This window comes from Amblyomma mixtum, chromosome 9 (assembly GCF_055824585.1).
Source record: "Amblyomma mixtum isolate Tamu chromosome 9, ASM5582458v1, whole genome shotgun sequence".
Taxonomy (NCBI): domain Eukaryota; kingdom Metazoa; phylum Arthropoda; class Arachnida; order Ixodida; family Ixodidae; genus Amblyomma; species Amblyomma mixtum.
Window position 1 is genome coordinate 122,434,338 of NC_143020.1, and position 20,740 is coordinate 122,455,077.

The 20,740-nt window shown below is 47.4% G+C and overlaps 2 protein-coding genes across 8 annotated transcripts in view; one reads left to right on the forward strand and one right to left on the reverse strand.

Annotated features, from left to right (window-relative positions):
- LOC149331048 (transmembrane protein 229b-like) overlaps positions 1 to 20,740 on the reverse strand; it is a 33,848-nt gene that overhangs the window by 2,226 nt on the left and 10,882 nt on the right. The window contains exons 1-2 of one of the 7 annotated variants that reach the window (XM_089561797.1): positions 6,397 to 6,544; positions 663 to 713 (exon numbers count right to left, since the gene is read on the reverse strand). The exons of 1 other annotated variant lie outside the window; for it this stretch is intronic. The gene's annotated coding sequence lies outside the window, so the exon portion shown is untranslated. 5 more of the 7 variants (XM_089561800.1, XM_089561799.1, XM_089561802.1 and 2 more) reach the window with 5 other exon arrangements.
- LOC149331049 (hapless 2) overlaps positions 17,586 to 20,740 on the forward strand; it is a 45,073-nt gene continuing 41,918 nt past the window's right edge. Inside the window, 1 exon segment of the mRNA XM_089559546.1 lies at positions 17,586 to 18,333. Coding sequence (XP_089415672.1) covers positions 17,755 to 18,333 — 579 coding nt within the window. The 5' untranslated portion in view covers positions 17,586 to 17,754.

Consider the following 20,740-nt stretch of genomic DNA (forward strand, 5'->3'; position numbering starts at 1 on the left):
TACATTTGTTAGTAAGTACTATGCCTTAGGATCAGCAACAATGGTGGTTACAAACTACAAGAAAATATAATAACAAAAATAAACAAGGTTACAGAGCAAATACACTATGTGAGAGTGCATGCCCCAAAGACAGGCACAAAGAGGAACACTGTGCACTGTTAATAAAAAATCATCATTTCCAACCAGCCTTTTCCGGCGAATTTCATCATTACACTTGATTCCGTGCAACTTCCAATATACGTCCCTCTTCCTTTGATATCCATATCAATTTATCCCCTCAAGATAAGCCGGGATATCACCGGTTATCTCTTCTGCGTACTGTGTGCCTTGGCAAAATACACTTTCTCCACTTAGCACTGGTTATAAGGAGCTTTTGCTTACTTGAACATTTTTTATGAGGCGAGCATGTTCGACCTTCTACGATGCGGCTTGAGATAAAACAATGCAACGAGGTGCAATTTCTTATTAAATCAAGAAGATTAGGCAGCGAACGGCGGTGGAAAAGGGAAGAATTCTCGTGATAACAACCAACGCCAGACGCTTCTCTATAGGGAGCACCCATACTGACGATAGAAGTGTTGATTTTCACCACGTGGCTATAATTAAAGCATCAAGCGGTAAATTCACGGACTTGGCCACAATGCGACAAAAGGGACACTCACACATAGTCAGCTGAGTTCGCTCCTGCTTGGCTATGGACAACTGGTATGGGCCTGCGCCGGACGATCTTTTAGTAAGTTGAGTAAATACTCCACATTATATTCAAAGATATAGCGTTGAAATTTTCAGAATGTCAACAGGTGTTTCCGTCGTTTCTCTTCGTAACAGTTCGCAGCAGGCAGAGAACCAAATGAGACATATGAGCAATAATTGTTCGCAGAGAGCATATGCGGCAGGCGTAGGCAGCAATGCAACGGCAGTGGTTTACACAGTTCCACGGCGCTCCAGGCTGCGCTCAAGGTTTTCACCATTCAAGCTGTTGCTTGGACACCTAGAACTACGCATAACACAGTCTAAGTGCAGTTTGCACGATGACGAACGCCGCAGTTTCTATCGATGTACAGAACTGACGTCAGTGATAGTTTGTTTTAACCCTTTACTTCCCAAATTGTTTTTCCAGAAAGAAAAGCGAATTTATCAATTTTTTATTGTTCCATTTGATTCTACAAATAACATAAAGGATGAAAACAGGAAAGGACTGAAATTTATTCACGCATAAATCACTACAATAAATTATTGAAACTATAACAAAATGTTCGACTTCAATGCAACACATTTGAGGCAGTTCGGCTTTGCTGCAAATTTATTTCGGGACTTCTGTCAATCAGTCAGTCATTCAATCAATCAATCAAGAACTTTTGTTTTGGTGGCAAAAAAGGTGGCAGGAGAAAAAAAGCTGCTTTGTTTACAGCTTCGGGGTTGAGCCTAAGCCTGGAAAGTTCACTTTAACACGTGGTTATCGTTGACAGAAGTGGTTGGAAGTAGTACTTTCTATGAGAGCTAGGAATACAGCACAGCACGACTTTTAGACAAGGACGAAGGAAAGACAACACCATACTTCTCTCGTTCCTGCTCCTGTATGTGCGTTTCATTTGGGCTGCGAATTTTTTCTGCACCAAGGATAGCAACCGAATGGCCGAGACCACTGTGCTACTGCAAAGTGTATCCTTCACAAACGAGTATACGCATCAACAATGAAGCCATCAGAAAAACAACAGACAAACCATGCGCGAAAAAAATTTGCATCATGCAAGAAACGTGTATAATAAACAGTTCTGAGCGCGCGCTTCATTAGTGCATGCACCTCCGTTTTCTTGTTCCATCGGCGGTGTTGTAGAGCGCAGTAAACAAGATGCAGTATAATATAGGCCCTGTTTTAGCACTGCGTGCACTTTTTCCATGTCCTTGTTTTCATGGCGTGTTAGTCCTCTACGTCTTCTGCGCTTCTTTAATTAAAACCGCCTGTTGACAGTCAGCGCTCAGGCTGTCGTTTCTTTGCGTCCCGTCCTTCAAGGTTTTGTTTTATTTCCGAACGTTCATTAATAAGCCCAGTTCACTGTACTCGTACCTCAGCGCAGCCACACGGCTGCAAAAGGAAGCTATAAGCTGTATCTTTCCTCCGTCGCCTCTGGCGCACAGGTGGATGTTAATTACAAATTACTTCGACGATTAAAACAAACTCAACCTTGGGGCATTCCCCCAGTTCGTCGGCGGACTGAGTACTGCGTATTCGATCTCCTACGCGCATTTTAAGAGGCAGCCAAATACTAGCTTTCCCTGCAGGGCAGCTGGTAGGGCAGTAGCAGTTGCTTATTAAAAAAAAAAAAACGCCTTCCCACCACCATGAGAGCGTGCGTTGCCAACCTGGAGCTCCGGGCCCGCAAGTTTTTCTAGCTACGAATGCTTGGCGCGTTTCCTTCGCTCGTATTCGACGTCACCGAGAGCGTTGCGTCACAGGGCAGATTGTTTGGGGAAAGTCCGCGGACTCCGCCGCAGTGGCAGGGCTACGAGGAAAAAAACCTTGCGTCTCGCCTGAAGCGAAACCGCGAGGAAAGATTTTGTGCCAGCTCTTTTGAGGCTCTCGCTCGTGAGATCGCTGTGAGTTTCATTCTGTCTTATGGCGCTTCATGCCCCACTTTTCTTAACCCTTTCTCTTTTGTTATCCGTAAGCTTTACATTCGGTCATCCCTTCACAGTGAACCATGTACTGTGGGATGTCAGTGCACGTTAAAGAACTGGTGGTCTAAATTTCCGGAGCCCTCCACTACGGCGTCCCTCATAGCCTGAGTCGCTTTGGGACGTTAAGCCCCCATAAACAACTGATCCTAAATATATTTTTAAAAATGCAAGTGAATGCTTACTTCTATTTGTACGGTACCATCGCGCCAAAAAATTGGGTTGCTGTTTTGTGCAGATATCAAAAAGTCGTCTGCTTTCTTTCTGAAATTACCACCATTCCGCGCATTAGATGTTACTTCCCTCCATGCAGTCATCCTCACTATACAAAGGCACCACTACACACACACACACACACACACCCCACACACACACACACACGCACGCACGCACGCACGCACACACAGACACACACACACACACACTGGTACACGATTGTTCCAGACCAGTATCTAAAAAGGTCGGAACGAGGCTGCTGCAATGCGCCTTAGTTCGAACTCGAGGAAAATAGAAAAAATAAGAGTGACAAAGACAGAACATCCGCGGCGGGTGATGAGTCACAGTCCAGAAGGATGCCCAGTGGCCGCACTGCAAGCGTGATATCATTATGCGCTCGCATCCCTCAGGAGTGTGATTCATGGCGCGCCGAGCACGGGTACGTGCCATTTCTGTGGCACTTCTTTTTTTCATTTTTACCGGTGGCCGGTCATTGACATTTCTGACGAAAACCGGCCCCCGGTTGAAAAGCCGAATATATGCGTTATGTTTTATGTTTTCTCCCTGTGTGTGTGTGTGTGTGTGTGTGTGTGTGTGTGTGTGTGTGTGTGTGTGTGTGTGTGTGTGTGTGTGTGTGTGTGTGTGTGTGTGTGTGTGTGTGTGTGTGTGTGTGTGTGTGTGTGTGTGTGTGTGTGTGTGTGTGTGTGTGTGTGTGTGTGTGTGTGTGTGTGTGTGTGTGTGTGTGTGTGTGTGTGTGTGTGTGTGTGTGTGTGTGTGTGTGTGTGTGTGTGTGTGTGTGTGTGTGTGTGTGTGTGTGTGTGTGTGTGTGTGTGTGTGTGTGTGTGTGTGTGTGTGTGTGTGTGTGTGTGTGTGTGTGTGTGTGTGTGTGTGTGTGTGTGTGTGTGTGTGTGTGTGTGTGTGTGTGTGTGTGTGTGTGTGTGTGTGTGTGTGTGTGTGTGTGTGTGTGTGTGTGTGTGTGTGTGTGTGTGTGTGTGTGTGTGTGTGTGTGTGTGTGTGTGTGTGTGTGTGTGTGTGTGTGTGTGTGTGTGTGTGTGTGTGTGTGTGTGTGTGTGTGTGTGTGTGTGTGTGTGTGTGTGTGTGTGTGTGTGTGTGTGTGTGTGTGTGTGTGTGTGTGTGTGTGTGTGTGTGTGTGTGTGTGTGTGTGTGTGTGTGTGTGTGTGTGTGTGTGTGTGTGTGTGTGTGTGTGTGTGTGTGTGTGTGTGTGTGTGTGTGTGTGTGTGTGTGTGTGTGTGTGTGTGTGTGTGTGTGTGTGTGTGTGTGTGTGTGTGTGTGTGTGTGTGTGTGTGTGTGTGTGTGTGTGTGTGTGTGTGTGTGTGTGTGTGTGTGTGTGTGTGTGTGTGTGTGTGTGTGTGTGTGTGTGTGTGTGTGTGTGTGTGTGTGTGTGTGTGTGTGTGTGTGTGTGTGTGTGTGTGTGTGTGTGTGTGTGTGTGTGTGTGTGTGTGTGTGTGTGTGTGTGTGTGTGTGTGTGTGTGTGTGTGTGTGTGTGTGTGTGTGTGTGTGTGTGTGTGTGTGTGTGTGTGTGTGTGTGTGTGTGTGTGTGTGTGTGTGTGTGTGTGTGTGTGTGTGTGTGTGTGTGTGTGTGTGTGTGTGTGTGTGTGTGTGTGTGTGTGTGTGTGTGTGTGTGTGTGTGTGTGTGTGTGTGTGTGTGTGTGTGTGTGTGTGTGTGTGTGTGTGTGTGTGTGTGTGTGTGTGTGTGTGTGTGTGTGTGTGTGTGTGTGTGTGTGTGTGTGTGTGTGTGTGTGTGTGTGTGTGTGTGTGTGTGTGTGTGTGTGTGTGTGTGTGTGTGTGTGTGTGTGTGTGTGTGTGTGTGTGTGTGTGTGTGTGTGTGTGTGTGTGTGTGTGTGTGTGTGAGTGTGTGTGTGTGTGTGTGTGTGTGTGTGTGTGTGTGTGTGTGTGCGTGCGCGCGCGCGCGCGTGTGCGTGTGCGTGAAGAAACGGGTTCTTGCTAGATTGGTAGATAATGAATGAAGAGAAATCACAAAAAAATGAAAACCATAGCAGGGAGGAAATCCCCTTCCATTTCATTGTTTTGCTCACTTACTGAATGGGCGAACCTCCGCTCACAATATGTGAAAAGCACGGCCAAACATTCTGCACACTGTGCCAGCTTTTCTGTGCTTCGACACTATAACAAACAATTCCGGACAAAAGCATTTTTCAACGAGAAAGTGCTTATGAATGCATTTTTTTATATAGTGTAAGATTTTACTATGGCAATCATATATCCGCAGACCTCCTGTTGGAAGAAGAATTCTGTATTAACGTTTCTTAAATCGCCAAAAACGTTCACCGTTGGTTTTCTATGGCAGTATTGACTACCAGATATGAGCGATGGAAAATTTTTAAAGAAAGATTTTGCTACGCGTGTAAATGCAACAATACTCTCAATATTTCCGTAAGAGGACATTACGATAATCCAATGTTCCACATTTTTGTCTAAAAGCCTGGATATGTTTATTTTCCAACGTGGTTCGAGGATGAGTGGAAATCATTGCATGTAACTTCAGCCAAGACAAAGTAATTTTTCCTTTCTCCTAACAAGCTAAACAATATTACCACGGAACACAGCCGACGCCCCAGTCACGAGCAGCGGTCAGGGCGCATGAACCCTCAACCCCCTTGTCTTTTGGTGCCACTTCGGGTTGGGGGCACCAAGTGGCATTATTCTTACCTCCCGAGAAAAAAAGAAACTGTAAATCGTTAGAGCGCTAACAGCTACGTGGAGAGGGTAAAAGAAAAGAACAAAAGAATGAGGCAATATCACAGGAAGCAAAAGGGCTCCACGCTCAGATGGCAGTCCAAGCTTTTTGCGACTGACTCGGTGAACTGGCGTGTCGACCGGCAGGGACCTGAGGACCTCATATACCTGTACTGTCACCTGAGGACACCAGGCGGTAATACATGCTTTTGAGAACGCATATGCAAATATATTAAATACAACATCAGCATCCGTACTGTCTTTCCTAGTGGGCCAACTGCCAGCATAACCGTGCCGCACTGAATAACGTGTTGCTCGTGCCAGACTCCTATCAAATGTGCACGCACCCGCGAGCTAACAACGCACCGGAAAGCATGCGGTTCAAAGGGGACGCTGGTGCCAATTAAGCTGTTCGACCTTCTGCGCAAAGTGCGTAAACAGTTCGGCTCCTGTGTCAGGCACAAGTGCATAGGCTTGGATGAGTCGGCTTCGTATTGCAACACGACGAAGAGGCAGGAAAGAAGCACGAACACTGCGCTGACTTTAAGCTTTCCGGTGAAAGCCAACATTGGAAGCGCATAGAACGCAGCCCAATTCATGCCCATTCAGTGCTCAACAAATTTGCCGATTGCTGTTTCAGCAACGAAATTACGGCTGGCTTTGCAGTGAAATTTCATCTACATCTCATTTACGTACTTCTGGCGTCGGCATGAACAAACTATTTTGAGATCAGCGCCGTGTCCGCGCTTCCTCCGTTCGTCCTACCGAGCTGTGACCTCACCTCACCTTGTTTCACACGCGGTGGCAGCATCCGAGCTCACTGTCCAGACGCGACGACCACACAGGAGAACGCGGCCTTGTTCGTCACATGAGCGCAGCGCTTGCTCGCACACACGACCGAGCGCGCGCACATAACAGCTGGGCGAGTGAGACGGTAGCGTTGTCGTCACACCTTATCGTCAGACGGGGCTCCCCTTCCTGTTGCGATGTCGCAGCGCTCCGGCGACGAACCGTCGCGGCATGCCGACCCAGCGCTCGCTCCGTTCGACCGCGCGGGCGCACCACCCCCTTCGATCAAACTAATACAGCCAATATGCTTCTTTTTTTCCTTTCTCTTACCGCGCTGTGCGACGATGTGTGTCCGGGGGCCATGCGTTATGCATATCCAGCGCCGCGGCAGAAAATACGCGGTATCCTCCCAACCCTTCTCCTCCTTCCTACGTTTCCGATTGTTGTCCCCGATGCAGACTATACATCGTCCTCGCTAGAGGAGATGGTGAGGGGGGGGGGGGCACCTTTGGATGCAGCTCACGTGTTTCGTCCGCTCTCGTTTCGCTCGTCGAGGATGCGACGCCGCCGGCACACTGAGCGCAGGACGCTGGCGGCGAAGCCAATGCGCTGCGACTTCTAGAAAGAGCACGACGAGCCAGCAACAAAGTTGTCTGCTGCGAGAGCTTAGAATAAAAACACCATTTATTAGAAGTAGTTCTACCTAATCTGCTGAAATAAAGCATCTTAATCAACTTTTACTATCCAGTGTATTTTCCTCTCTCTCTCTTCTATTGTTATCTTAGTCCCGCAGTTGGCCTACAAGTCGCAGTTTTTTGTTTTTCATCTTTTCAGGTATCTGTAAGTGCGAGTTCCAAAGCCCCAAAATCACACCTTGTCAAAGCTATACGTGTCCGGACGGGTACGTTTGCAGTTTCAGGCGTTGGCATGTAAGTACAGTCTTTGTCAAAAGTAACCAGGCTGCATGGTTTGCTTCTAGCTCGTACAGTGGAGCCCTTACAGCTTCCCTGAAGCTGAAAGGGTTGTTAAATTAAGGACTGGCGGTCTTCTTACCTTCCAACACCTTTTGTTCTTTAGGAAAGCCACAAGGGCCCCACTATACAAGCTAGAAGCAAACCATTCAGCCTGGTTACTTTTGACAAAGACGGTACATCAGCAACTGCCTTCCATGCCTTATACCCCTGTCACACTAGCAAATTTAATGTCATTCGAATCGAATGACATTAGCACCTAATGTCATTAATCTACTTCTACACGGGAACATGTAATGCCATTAGGTTCGAATGACATTCGCCATCGAATGAGTTAGGGGAACTCATTCGCATTCGGTCTCGAATCGAATGTGTACTCTGGACACCAGATACGCAGCAGGAACAAGCGACGCGAAAAAATAATGTGCACACTGCGAAACTTCGAAAGTGCATTTATTTAGTTCTGATGAAAAAGATTAACGTTGGTGTGAATCTGTTCACACTAGAGGCTGTCGTGGATAGCTATTACTCTCGGTCTCAGCAGCAGCCAACAGCAGCGGCCGAGCGTGAAGCAGCGTCTTTCCCGCGACCGTCGGTCATTTTGGGTTGCGTGATTCTTGTTGGTAGACGTGCCATGTTCGTTAAGCTCGAAGGTACTTAAAGACGTAACTGAGCAGTTCACCTTTTGGAAGTCATTTGCAAGCTCCACGCGCCGCCATGTCAGCCATTTTGTTTGTTTACATTTATCAGATTGTGGCTGACTTTGTACTTGGCTTGGCTTTCGTTGGCTAAAATGGTGCAGAATGGCCGGAAATAATATTTTAAGCTTATAATACGGCACACAAATGTTCTCACCCGCTTTTGAAACACTGCACAACAATTTCAAACATCTTTTATGCGCGCTGATGTCGTTCAGTTGGACTATTTTTTTTTTTCACTGATCGTCGATGCCATCATTTTCGAATGATATTATTTTTTCCCGTGTAGCACTGGAAGAGACCAAATGACATTCAATGCATCGAATGCCATTAGGTTCGAATGACATTAAATTTGATAGTGTGACAGGGGTATTAGCTTAGGATCGTAAACGGCTTCCCTGCGCTCACCAACCTGGGACAAATGAGCACCTATGTTCCCGTACTCTTCTCCCTGTATTGCCAAACAGCAGTAGCGGTACTGGCTGTGTTATCACAAATACAGGCGAGAGGAATGGTCGCGGGTGCCGCAACTGCCTTCCACTCAGTGGTGTGTGTCGGCACTATACCGCTGCATACAGATTAACAGGGAGACCTAATTGTAACATCTTGCCAGCATTTATTCCTTTCGATTAATATAGATTACATCACTACTATCACAGTCACACCACCGGCTTCCTTCGCCGGACGCACACACCCCAGCATTCCTTGCGCGGGATGATGTCCATGTAGGTTGGAGTACAGGTGTTGAAACCGAAACCGTAACACACAACACTACACTAATAACATTATGCGTTGACATGCGACAGCTTTAGAAGCGATTGATGCCTTTACAACGAGATTTGTTTCAATATTTCGTGGCTGTTTTTGCGGACCCTACACGTCTGTCTGCACACAACTTCTTGTCACCTATCTGATGGTTAGACGTGTCCCCCCAAGGCGTATACAGGGGGTGACACGAACGCAGTGAAGATATTTCGAAACGTATATTGGTCACTTCCGGTCTGGCGGCATCACTTCAGATCCTGAGAATTGTGTGACACGCATTTTTTCCCCCCATCAGACATTACCGCTATCGCATTAAAATTAGAAGAGAGGACAGGGATAAGATGGGACGATGCGGTAGATTAAGTAAAGGATCATGAACAGATTTGGTGAGGAAGATTACCAGATAAGCCAGAAAACAGAGGTAGCATAGATAGAAAGAAACAAAGTCGCTTATTGGTTTCCGTAGCTCGCCTCCTTTTCACTAGACGCTTACTAGCGCCGCGCAGAACCTTGAGCGCATCTAGCAATTGGTCACTGATGCACCCCCTGGCTGGTTTACCTCCTGTTTTGATGACACGCGTGCGGACGTAATCACTTCTTTTTTCGTGCAGTAAAAAACAGTCAGTTGTGTGTCCTTATTGCCAGTCATGCACGTACGTCACCCTAACACAATATCTAAAGTCGTTGAAAACGCCGGAAGGTTGAAAGTAATGCACGAATTGGTCCAACAAAAATGCTGCAGGGTACCGTCGATTTTATAATGCTCTCCCTAAACTGACTGATCGTCATTAAAATTTCAAACAGCCGCTTGTGGCTAAAATTAGAAAAACAATGAGTGGTTCTGCACTAAATTTCCAAGCTACCAGTGAAGTTGAATGCGACAAAACGACAACCCGTCACCCCCAATCCCCAACCAGCCCTGCTACCAGTTTTAGCCGTATCGCAATGTGTGCCGGAGTTGTTTAGTTTTTGACAAGTGCAGATGCACTTGTTGTGTTAATCTTCTCATACTTGCCTGTGCGTGCACAGTACCCTTTGTTGAAGTGTCTGACCCACTCGCTCAACAACGCTCTCACTTCAACGTGTCCTCTTGTCAGCAAGCTAAACGACCGTTTACACATAACAACATGAGTGATCGAGACCCGCAGTAATACAATCCTCAATGATTAATATTTTTCGACAAGAAATTCAAATGACTATACGTTTCGCACTTAGTGCAGCCACGTGTACGGTACCGACAATCATGTTCTCTGTTCTAGCTTGTGAGAGGTGCCGTATGTTCTATGTGGATAATTTTTCAGGTTTTCAGTGTTTGGAATGCAACTCAGCCACCGGTGTAAGTTCTCATAATTAATTTGATCTCTGGGAAAGGCAACGTTTCTTCGATACAAACTCTCAGTTGCATGTATGCTTCTCAAAAGAAAACATTCGACAGAAGTCTGTCTGGTTGGGAAATTTAATGTTAGGAGAAGGTAAGTGACGCCAACCAAGTAAAATACAGGAAAAACACGACGTTTCGGGACCGGCTCGGCCCCTTCTTCACGGTGTGACTACGGGCGAGCGCAGCTTGGCTTTTTAAGCCCCTGTGTGGAGGACCTGCGGGTCAATGGCCGCAGCCCATGGACGTAGGATGAGGGGAGAGTCCCCAGGGAACGATTAACATTCTCTCGTGTTTGCTGTATGTGCCACGACTCGAGTAGAAGCCTCCTGCGTGGGTTAGCTTCCGTTTCCAATACAATGGTGCTGTCGAAGTCAATTGGGTGGTCACACCCTTCACAGTGTTCGGCCACGGCGCTGCGTTGACGATTCATGTGACGGACGTCCGCTTTGTGTTGGTTCATCCTTTCCGCGAAGTTCTTCGTTTCCCCTATGTACGACGCCGGGCAGACGGAACACGGAATTTTGTACACGACGCCCTGGGCCTTTTCTCTGGGCTGCCGGTTTTTTGGGCGGGGGAGAAGGCGACCGATAGTGCTGGTCGGTTTGTGCGTTGTCAGCACCCCTTCTTTTCCGAGAATGCGACCGAGCGTCTCGCTCACGCCTCTCACGTAGGGGATGCAAACACGTTTCCGCTTCTGGCATGCGTCTGAGGAAATAATAGACCGGATTTTGTTTTGCCTTTCTTGCTTCCTGATAATGCGCCGGATGAATGAGCTTGGGTAGCCGTTCTTTTGGAGGTCAGAAATGACTCGGTTCTTCTCCTTCCTTTTATCTTCACTTGAGGAACATATGGAGTCGGCTCTCTTCAGTAATGACGTCACGACAGATGCTTTGTGCGGGATGGGATGGTTCGAATCGGCGTCACTTACCTTCTCCTAACATGTATGCTTCTGCCTTTAGAGACAGAGGCAGAGTAAACTAGGCACGCTAAGGAGCGGCACATGACCGCGCATATTTGACGACCAAGAAAGAAAGAGCAAAGAAAATATCAGCCAATTTTATGTACATCGGTCCACTAAAGCAGTATTGATAACTGGCCGCGAAGAACCAGTCAAATTGTTTTCTAGTGTTTTCTAGCACCTCTGTTCGGCAAACTGTTTGCGATGAGGTCCGACAAAACATCGAATTATGGCAGATAAGTCAAATAAGAAATTCAATTTCCTATAAGGACCGCATACAAAGAAACATGAAACTAAATTCGTTGACTGTGTCGAAAACGTTGTATACCAGATATCTCTTTCATGCGGAAAGCAATGTGTATACGTCTGAATGATAGGTTTCGAGAACGCAGCCGTGATGTGTAGAATATGTGAGGAAAAAGTCTGTAAGCCCACTGCAGTGATTGTCAATGTACAGCGCTGCTAATAAATATTTAAGAAATGTGTTTTAAAATTTCATCAAAACCAGTTGACAAGTGAAATCCTTGAGGCCGAATATATCGAACTTTTGGGGAGAAAAAAACTGTCTAAGCAACCCTTCAGTGGTCCTATCAAAGGAACTCGCGTATCTTGGGGATGTTTGTTGCTAGCTTGTATTGTTTCTGCACAGATGGTCAGGGTGTGATACCGTGGCATAAAAACCACCTTTTCCTGGGCGGAACAAACCACTGTTGTAAGGGAGCGCTGCGTGCGTATGTCCTGTCTGCCTCTACCCAGCATTACGCACTTCTTGGGACCACATAGATCGGCCGGCTTGTGCTCTAAATGAGCGTCTCGAGTGCTGAAAACACACTAACGTGCTTCAGCGTGTAACTTATTACGGCTGCGTCCGAAGCAATGAGCACTGCTTACGACTAGGGATACGTTTTGCGGGTGCAGGTTAGAAGAATCGTTTGCCTGTGCGCCTCGATGCCTGCACTATTAGAAAGTTTTAGCTGTGCGTCCGCAAGGGCTTAGCGTATGCAAGGAGCTTGCGGGGACCGTAGTGCGCATGCGCAGAACGCAAGCGCGAGCCCTGCGTCTTGCGTACGTACGCAAGCCAGCGGACTTTGCGTTGCGTTGCTTGCGTGGCTTGCGTGGTTAACGTTGGCAACATGGCGGCGCCCTGCACGCCCGCTTCGGACTAAATACTGCATCGCCGCTGCATTTTTCGACGCGATAGCTCGCTCTAAACGGTTGTATTCACTTTTATTTTGTGCATTCTCACCCCTCCGTAACGATATATGGGACAAATAGTCATCGTTTTTTAGATAAATCCAAGAATTTCTTGATTTAAGCCTAACTATCTACGGCGTACACTGTCGTCATAGCAACGACCTCCGGTAAAGTACTTCTCCAACTTTGCGCTATAATTTATATTTTCATTTGATTCGCTTGATTTACATTAAAAAAGAAACAAAGCCTTCGAATGCGACCACCAATGCCATTAATAGAAGAGGAAAAAGTTTCCTCAGTACAAAGTTCAGGAGCTTTGACTTGCTGTCGCTAGCTGGCGCCACTGTATCCTACGCTTCCCGGGCGCTACTCCCAGCTTAAACTGTCGTTGCCAGGACGGGTGGCACTGCGCGTAAGGTGCGCCCGTAGCGTACGCACAGCTTTTGCGTGCGCTAAGCTAAAACAACGCTGCGCCGGACACTGCGTGGGTCGCCTCTTGAAAGCCTGTCACGTTCGAGTTTACCTTCCCCCTTGGACAGCCATCGATCCTTCCAGGCCGGTCGCGCTTTCGCAGAGGAGTGCGTCCTTCGCGAAGTCCCCAAGGAGACAAGCACGTGGCGTTGAGCATCGGGTGCACGGGGAGAGGTTCGGCCGCTCAGAAGCAAGCGCGGCGCCGGCAGAGAAGGTGAGAGAATCGAGAGCATTGAATGGAGAAACAATGCACAAAAAAAAAACGGGTTTTCGGCGCAATTTCCAGACAGTGCAACACGAGCAGCGACGCAAGCCCTCTCGCATACGAGAGAAAAAAATTCACAAAATATGTTTCGTTTTCTTTCAATAAATCTTTCCTTCCCAGTGCGATAGAAAGCTGGAATAACCTCCCCGAACACATTTTCATTGAGACTAATCCTTCCAGATTCAGACAGCTCCTAATCGACCATCTCAACGACAAATAATTTTTTCCTGCACTCTATGTCAGCTTCCAAGCCCTGCAAACTGACCAGCCTGTTCTACTTCCAAAGTTGTAATCTGTTTTTGTTTATATTTATGCTGCACTCTGTCATGACTTGGTTATTTGAATTTGTTACTTCTGTCTTTTTCCGTCTTGTTCTACTTTTTTCTGTTCTATATTTTATATTTTCTATATTTTTCTGCATTGCTATATTCCTTCTATATTTATATTCATATATGACTGCTGAACACCCCTGTACCACCTCCCCCCTTATGTAATGTCCCTAACGGGACCCTTAAGGGTTAATAAATGATGATGATGGTGATGATGATGATAAGTTCTTCTTTTACTCCCACCTTCCTCCCTTCCCTCACGGCTCTGATGCAGAACCCAGACTCAGCAGTCCAAAGAAAAATCGTCAATCAAGCTTTGGCCGCCGCCGCGTCCCAAGGGGTTACGGCTGACGCCTCGCGGGAGGGAAGAGGACAAAGTACTGCGACCCCCCGATTGACTCTGAAATAAAGTTTTTCGATCCATCCATCCCTGACGGCGCGGTTGAGGTGTCCATCGAGAGAGGGAGACAGTTACTGCGCCATTTTCTTTCGTCGAAAAAAAAAAATTATTATTACTTCCTCTCCGCGCAGTCTTTTCCTTTCTCTTTTCTCTGAGGCTGCTACCGTTAGTGCTTGGAAGTCTTTATTTCTGCGTTTATTCTTTCCCGCTTAGCGAGGTGAACAACGTAGTCAGATGAGCAACCTTAGTACCACTTTTAGCGAGAGCATTTCACGTCGTGAAGTGCCACTTCGGCGTCAAGGTGCAGTACGGAAAAAAAAAAAAAGTGCCATTGACAAAAAAAGGTGAGAATAAACCTTCGACAATAGGCGGAAACAGACTTGTTTGGTAACCTTCCAGTCCAAATTTATGCAAACGACAGCGAGCGAAGTAACTGAGGGCGTGCAACCATTAACGACCACTTCTTCATGATGATGATGATGTCCTCGGGCTTAATGGCACATACCAACGGCGGGGGATTGGCTAGGGTGCATCTTCTTCTTCGCCTTATTCTTCTCTTCGTCTTAAGACAAGGCCCACATTGGGGGATTCGCCAAGGTGACCACTTCATGATGCTCCAACTTCTTTTTTCACAACTAGAGCAGTTTCGCAAGCCACCACAGTACCTGAACGTAACCGTACGTTCGAATTCGTAACAAGCATTGAACAGAAGCAGTCACAGAATAAATATAATATAGTAGTATGTATCACTTAGCAGCAGCGCGCAGTAGGCGACTTTATAACCATTCTCAAAGAGAATTTAGGAAGGTATCTTGAAACCTGACGTCGCCCTCACGTAGTTTATGCCGATGGACCGAATTAGATGGGTTCGCCGAACACGCTTCTAGGCGAGTGCGCTTACCAGATCGTGCCCCAGGAATTTCCTTTGCGGCCGCGTACGGGGGGCCCCACCACGCAGCAACACTGGCTCATTGCCTTGCACGTACAACGGGGACTTGCAAGGATTGAGTTCCATGCGCTCCTCTTGCTCTTTTAAGCACTGCTTCATGTCAGCAATGATGACAAAAGTCCTATTTTTTCCCTGTCTACTCGACCGTGCGTGCGTTCATCGCTCTGTGTTTACTCAGCCAGTCAGGCGTCTAATTACTCAATCAACTAGCCCATTTTCTCCTTATTTTATTGAGTTATTTCACATGAGGCAAAATCAATCAAGAATAACAGAGTGATATATATATCTCCCTGAATATATTTGGCTGGTGATCTTGTTTACGGAAAAGGTAATTAGTCACTTCGCTTCTTCAAGGAAATCACTCGTTCATTTCTAGTGGTGTTCACTGTTCTGCCACCTCCGATTCTTTCTTATTTCTCAAACGATTTCCTCATTTGCAATCTCGTGAAAAATAGCAATGTTAATGAGGCAAAAGGAATACAGGCGCATTCAATAGGCAGGTAATGCGTGTGCAAGTCTACGTCGCTTCCCACTGCGTTAATCTCACGTTTTTGCTGATTGAAGCATTTGCGGTATTGCAGCCCTAGTGTCAGTTTGCACGAATGCTAACGTAATATCTTGTTCACGTATTTCAAAATGTAGTCTTTGTCAAAGTAAACAGCCAGAGGCTTTCCCTTCTAAATCACTGTGTGAGGAAACCGTAGCATTCGTGGAAGTGCTACTGGAAGACTGAGAACGAGAGTTTTCTCACCTTTAGAACTCTAGCAGTGCATGAGAAGCCGCTCAGCGTGCATACAAGTAAACCCTTAAGGCTCCAAACTTTTTACAAAGGCTGATCTTAAATATGTAATCTGACGGCGCCCAAAGAGCCGCTTTCTCCACGGTTGTGTCTGCACAAGTCGCGCGGCATTTCCAGTCGGCTCCACGCGCCGAACTGTACGAGGCTGACATCTTCCACTGGTGTCCCGAAAGCAAAAGACGTATACGCCTCCCCCGCGGGAACCGGAGAGCGGCCGTTACAGTCTCTACGAGCACTTGATCTGCGTCGTTTCATATTGAAGTGGCCCATCAGGGTACCACCTCTTCACTGCACACGTCAGTTCGAGCCAGCTTTCTCCCGAAAAAGAAGGAACACCCAAGTACGAAGAAGAATATGCAACAAAAAAAAAAGGAAACAAGAAGAAGCAAACCCAGGGGAACCGGAAATAGAACGGTTTCTTCCGCGAGCTGCATTGTCTTCTCGCTCTATTGTGGGAAACGCGGCCGGAACCGGCAACAATCTTCCCCTCGGCGCCCCCGAGAAAGCGAACGGCGGATACAGGCTCCAGATCGCGAATCACATCCGCTCCTCCGTTTGGTGACGTAGGAAACTTCGACCCAGAGGAGAGCCGGCCCTCAGAGCACTGCAATCGAATACGGGAGAGTTGTAGGAACCGGTGCGCGATATCGTAGTCACTGGAACAGCTATCTCTCACTCTAATCGCATTCGCGCGAGAGGGCCGACAATCGCCGTATTGAGGAAAAGAAAAAGGAAGAACTGTATCCAGGCCACTCCATGGGTGCAGATGCAAACAACAACTCCAAGAGGAAAGGACCTCAGACGACATGCATACCGAAATGAGGCTGGCGTTCTAGAAGACAAGGAGACTTATTGTCTAGTTTGCCCAGAGTAGCAGAGTCGATACTAGTAGAATGCAGAATTCAGAAGGTCGCGCGCAAACTAGACAATAAGCACATCACGTGTATTCCGTATGTTCACCAAGTATCGCACAACCTGAAAAAGATTGTGAACAAGCCGGCGTGAAGCTCCTTTTCTCTGCCAGGAACAAGTTGGGAGGCCTGTGCAAGAGAGTGAACAATGAAAGTGGAAAGCAAGCGTGTCAGACGAAACACCGAAACAAATTTGTCAACTGCTGCTGTGGCGTAGTCGACAAGGTCGCACTGCTATGCGGCCGTTTTTACATCGGGGACACGGGATGGTGCGTTGATGAACGGCCACGCGAACACGCGAAAGATACTGAAAACCAGTCACGCCGAAATAACATAGTTATTCATTCCGCAGATTGCAATGACTGTGAGGCATATCTGAACCGAACCACTATCATCGCCAAGTATAGCGATCACACCTCGCGCCTGATATCGGAGGCTTTTCACATTCACGGAGTATACACGGATCACGGACATTCACGGATACAGCCACAGGTCTGTTTTTTCCGCCATTCAAAATTTTTTAATGGAATCTAATCGGTTACCTTGCTAACATTTCTCTTTTTTAATTATCATTATCATTTTTCCCTGTTACTATTATTACTTTTTATTATTATTATTATTAAACTTCCTGCTAAAAATATCACAAAGTCCATCTGCTGCGCGCGTTATGCATTTCCCGTTTCTTTTTTATCTTTCTGCTTTCTGTTGACTTTTCTCTTCCCCAGAATTCTTTTTTTTCTATTTATTACTTAGTTTATTTATTTATCTTCTCCAGAAAAAAAAGAAAATTTCATCAAAAAACTATTTATGCACCCCTCTTCTTGGCCAATCCCCCTGTGTGGATATGCGCCATTCTACGAGGTGAACAACAACAACAACCAGGCAACTCATGCGTAAGCCAACCATCGGTTTCTCTATTCCCACAGGAGATCGCCTTTCTTAATCAGTGATGATTTGATAGGTCCCTTTATGTATGTAATGTCATGTTCGTCCCGCATTTGTTCCCTTCTGTGCTTTATATTGACCCGCCTATTTCGCAATAAACCATTTGGTTGTTAGTTGTTGTTGTTGTTGTTTTCTTGGTGGCATGGCACATACCCACGACGGGGGATTGGCCAGGGTTCAGTGAGGAGAGCCCAAAGGAGATGAATTGGTGCCAAGCTAATGGATTACCTTTTGTTGCCAAGCTAATGATTTAACTTTGGGTACGTATTCCGAGGAATTAGAGATGGAATTATAGATTAAAAAGAAATTATGGGAAAACATGAATGGGAAGAATAAACGGGAAAAGATTAGAGAATTGAATACAAGAAAAATTCTGAATGATTTTGCAATGCGGAAATTTTGGATACCATTAGCAAGGGAACCTGCCGGTAGCAATTATGTAATTGTGGAGGAAATCGCAAACTTGATGCAATGCGAAACCTCTGGCGCTAGCACCGAAGGAGAGAAGAAGCGGAACCGACAAAGTGAGTCTCATTCGAGAAATTGGAATTTGTTGTTAGTTCAGCGCATGTGTCTGTCTCTTCTTCTTCCGTCCCGTCCGTCAGCGCTGTTTCGTCGTACCATTCTCCAAATCCAATCCAATCCAGTCAGTGTGGCAGTTATGGATGGTGTCCGAAAGTCCCGGCTCTCTCTCTTGCTCGTTCTGTTGTGCGGCGTGTTCGCAGTCTATGCGGAGCCCGATGTCACGGCCAAGGTAGTCCTGGTACCGTGCGAGGCGGCGCCCTCCAACCATTCGCGCAGCGGAGGCGCTGTGCACGGCTTCCTCTCGTCCGAGCCGGCCCTGACGGCGTGCAACAGGAAGCTGGGCATCGTGCTGCGCATCAACAACACCGACCAGGTGGGCATCGCTCGAGCGCTGCGTGGAACGCGCTGTGTTCGCCGCTGCACTCATTTCGCGCCGTCAACTCGCTCCCAAAGCCACTTGTACCCGTTAAATACTTAGGCCTAACAGTTCCCGTAATTGTAAATTGGGTGGGCTTCTTAACGGCTGTAGGAGACGCAGTATGTTTCCTAAGCTATACAGAATGTGCGTCCGTGCCGCCGCGGTGGCTCAGTTGTTATGGTGCTCGGCTGCTGACCCAAAAGACGCGGGTTCGATCCCGACCGCGGCGGTTGAATTTCTTTGGAGGAGAAATTCTAGAGGCCCGTGTACTGTGCGATGTCAGTGCACGTTAAAGAACCCCAGGTGGTCGAAATTTCCGGAGCCCTCCACTACGGCGTCTCATAGCCTTAGTCGCTTTGGGACGTTAAACCCCATAAACCAAACCATTAAACCCGGGAGCCGCTGCTCAACTACATTTCCGCCTAGTCTGTACGACATATTATAACCTAGATTACTTCCTTGTAGCCTGCTTTCCATATTGATCGCATAAAGCATGAACAGCAGCGGTGATAGAGGACAACCTTGCCTTAATCCTTTGTGTACCCCCACAGTTGTGGTACTTTTTTTCCCTTCCCATGTAATTTCAACCACCCACAGACGCCTGACGCCCCCTGTCTGAACTGACAACTAATACAATACTTGTCATCCGCTCCGACAGGGGGCGTCAGGCGTCCGTGGATGGCCTCATTACTGCGAAGAAATGAACGGCGGCGCAACGCGCAACAAGTACACTAACAAGAAAGGGACACCACACGCGCACACTACGAACTGTTTATTATACGCAAAGGTGGCATAAGGTGGCGTGTAATAAAAAAGTTGATAGTGTGCGCATGTGGTGTCCCTTTCTTGTTAGTGTCCTTGCTGCGCCGTAGTTCATTTCATCATGCAACAACTCGCCCCTCAGGCCATTCTTCATTACTGCGAACACACAGCCACGGCTGCGCACGACGAACATGCCGCTTCGCACGACTAACGGAACAATCTCCGGCTTAAACAGCATCGCTGTTAATATTAGCTGCGGTTTAACTACTGCTGAACCTGGTTAGAGATCGAAAGCTATTGCGTATCGGGCGGCTTGGTGTCTGTAACGTTTAGTGCATTCCGGACACTGTATTGGCAGCGCGCCCACCCTGGCAGGTGGCAGTTAATGGTTGATCGCGAGAGTTCGCTCACCCAATGAACACTCCGGCATATTGCAGCAGTGCCGCATGTCTGCCACAACGTTGTCAGTGCTAACGCATGCAGCCCGCATCTCTCTCACCACCCCACGTATACCTCAAACCGCGAATGAGGCATCCACTGACCAAGGAAGCCAGTTATGCGCGCTTCCTTTCTTAAAATCATCGGAGTCCAAAACGTTGGCAACGCCAAGGCCAAAGAACACAATGAACGCCGACGGCCTATGGCTAAACTGGTTGGTAAATTGTTTTTTTTTTTTTTTTTGAGGAAAGGAAATGGCGCAGTATCTGTCTCACATATCTCGGCGGACACCTGAACCGCGCCGTAAGGGAAGGGAGGAAGGTGGGAGCGAAAGAAGAAAGAGAGAAAGAGGTGCCGTAGTGGAGGCCTCCGGAATAATTTCGACCACCTGGGGATCTTTAACGTGCATTGACACCGCACAGCAAACGGGCGCCTCTTGCGTTTCGCCTCCATCGAAACGCAGCCGCCGCGGTCGGGTTCGAACCCGGGTACTTTGGCTCGGTAGACGAGCGCCTTACCACTGAGCCACCGCGGCGGGTGGACTATGGCTTCAGTGCCGCGTTTCTGGCTCAACGTTGTCAATGCCAATGCATGCAGCGCTCATCTGCCACTACCACCACGTAGCTTAAAGCACGACGGTGTCCACTGTCCCAGGGGGCCAGTTATACGTCATCGCTCAGGCCTCTCCTCAGTCCCACGCACTAATCTTTCGACTTTTGCTTTCGAAGATGCCGTAAAATTGATAAACTGGTTTTTGAGGAAAGGAAATGGCGCAGTAACTGTCTCACATATCTTGTTGGACACCTGGACAGCGCCGTAAGGGAAGGGAGGAAGGTGGGAGTGAAAGAACAAAGAGAGGTACTGCAAAAACAGCCTCCGCTGCGCACGACTAAGGGAACAACCTCCGGCTTAAACAGCATCGCTGTTAAAAATGAAGCCGAACTCAATGCTAAGGCATTTTCCCGCCTCACTGTATCTACTATTATTCTGACTCCTTCAGGTCACAATGCTGTAAGCTCAGCGTCATTTGCTGCTGATTAGAAAGTTATAGCGAAGCATCATGACCGTTGTACAAACATCCAAGCACAGAAATAAACGTTATCGTTATCACCAAATGCGAATCAAAGAAAATTATGCCAGTGCTTCCCTAGAGTGCGCTCTC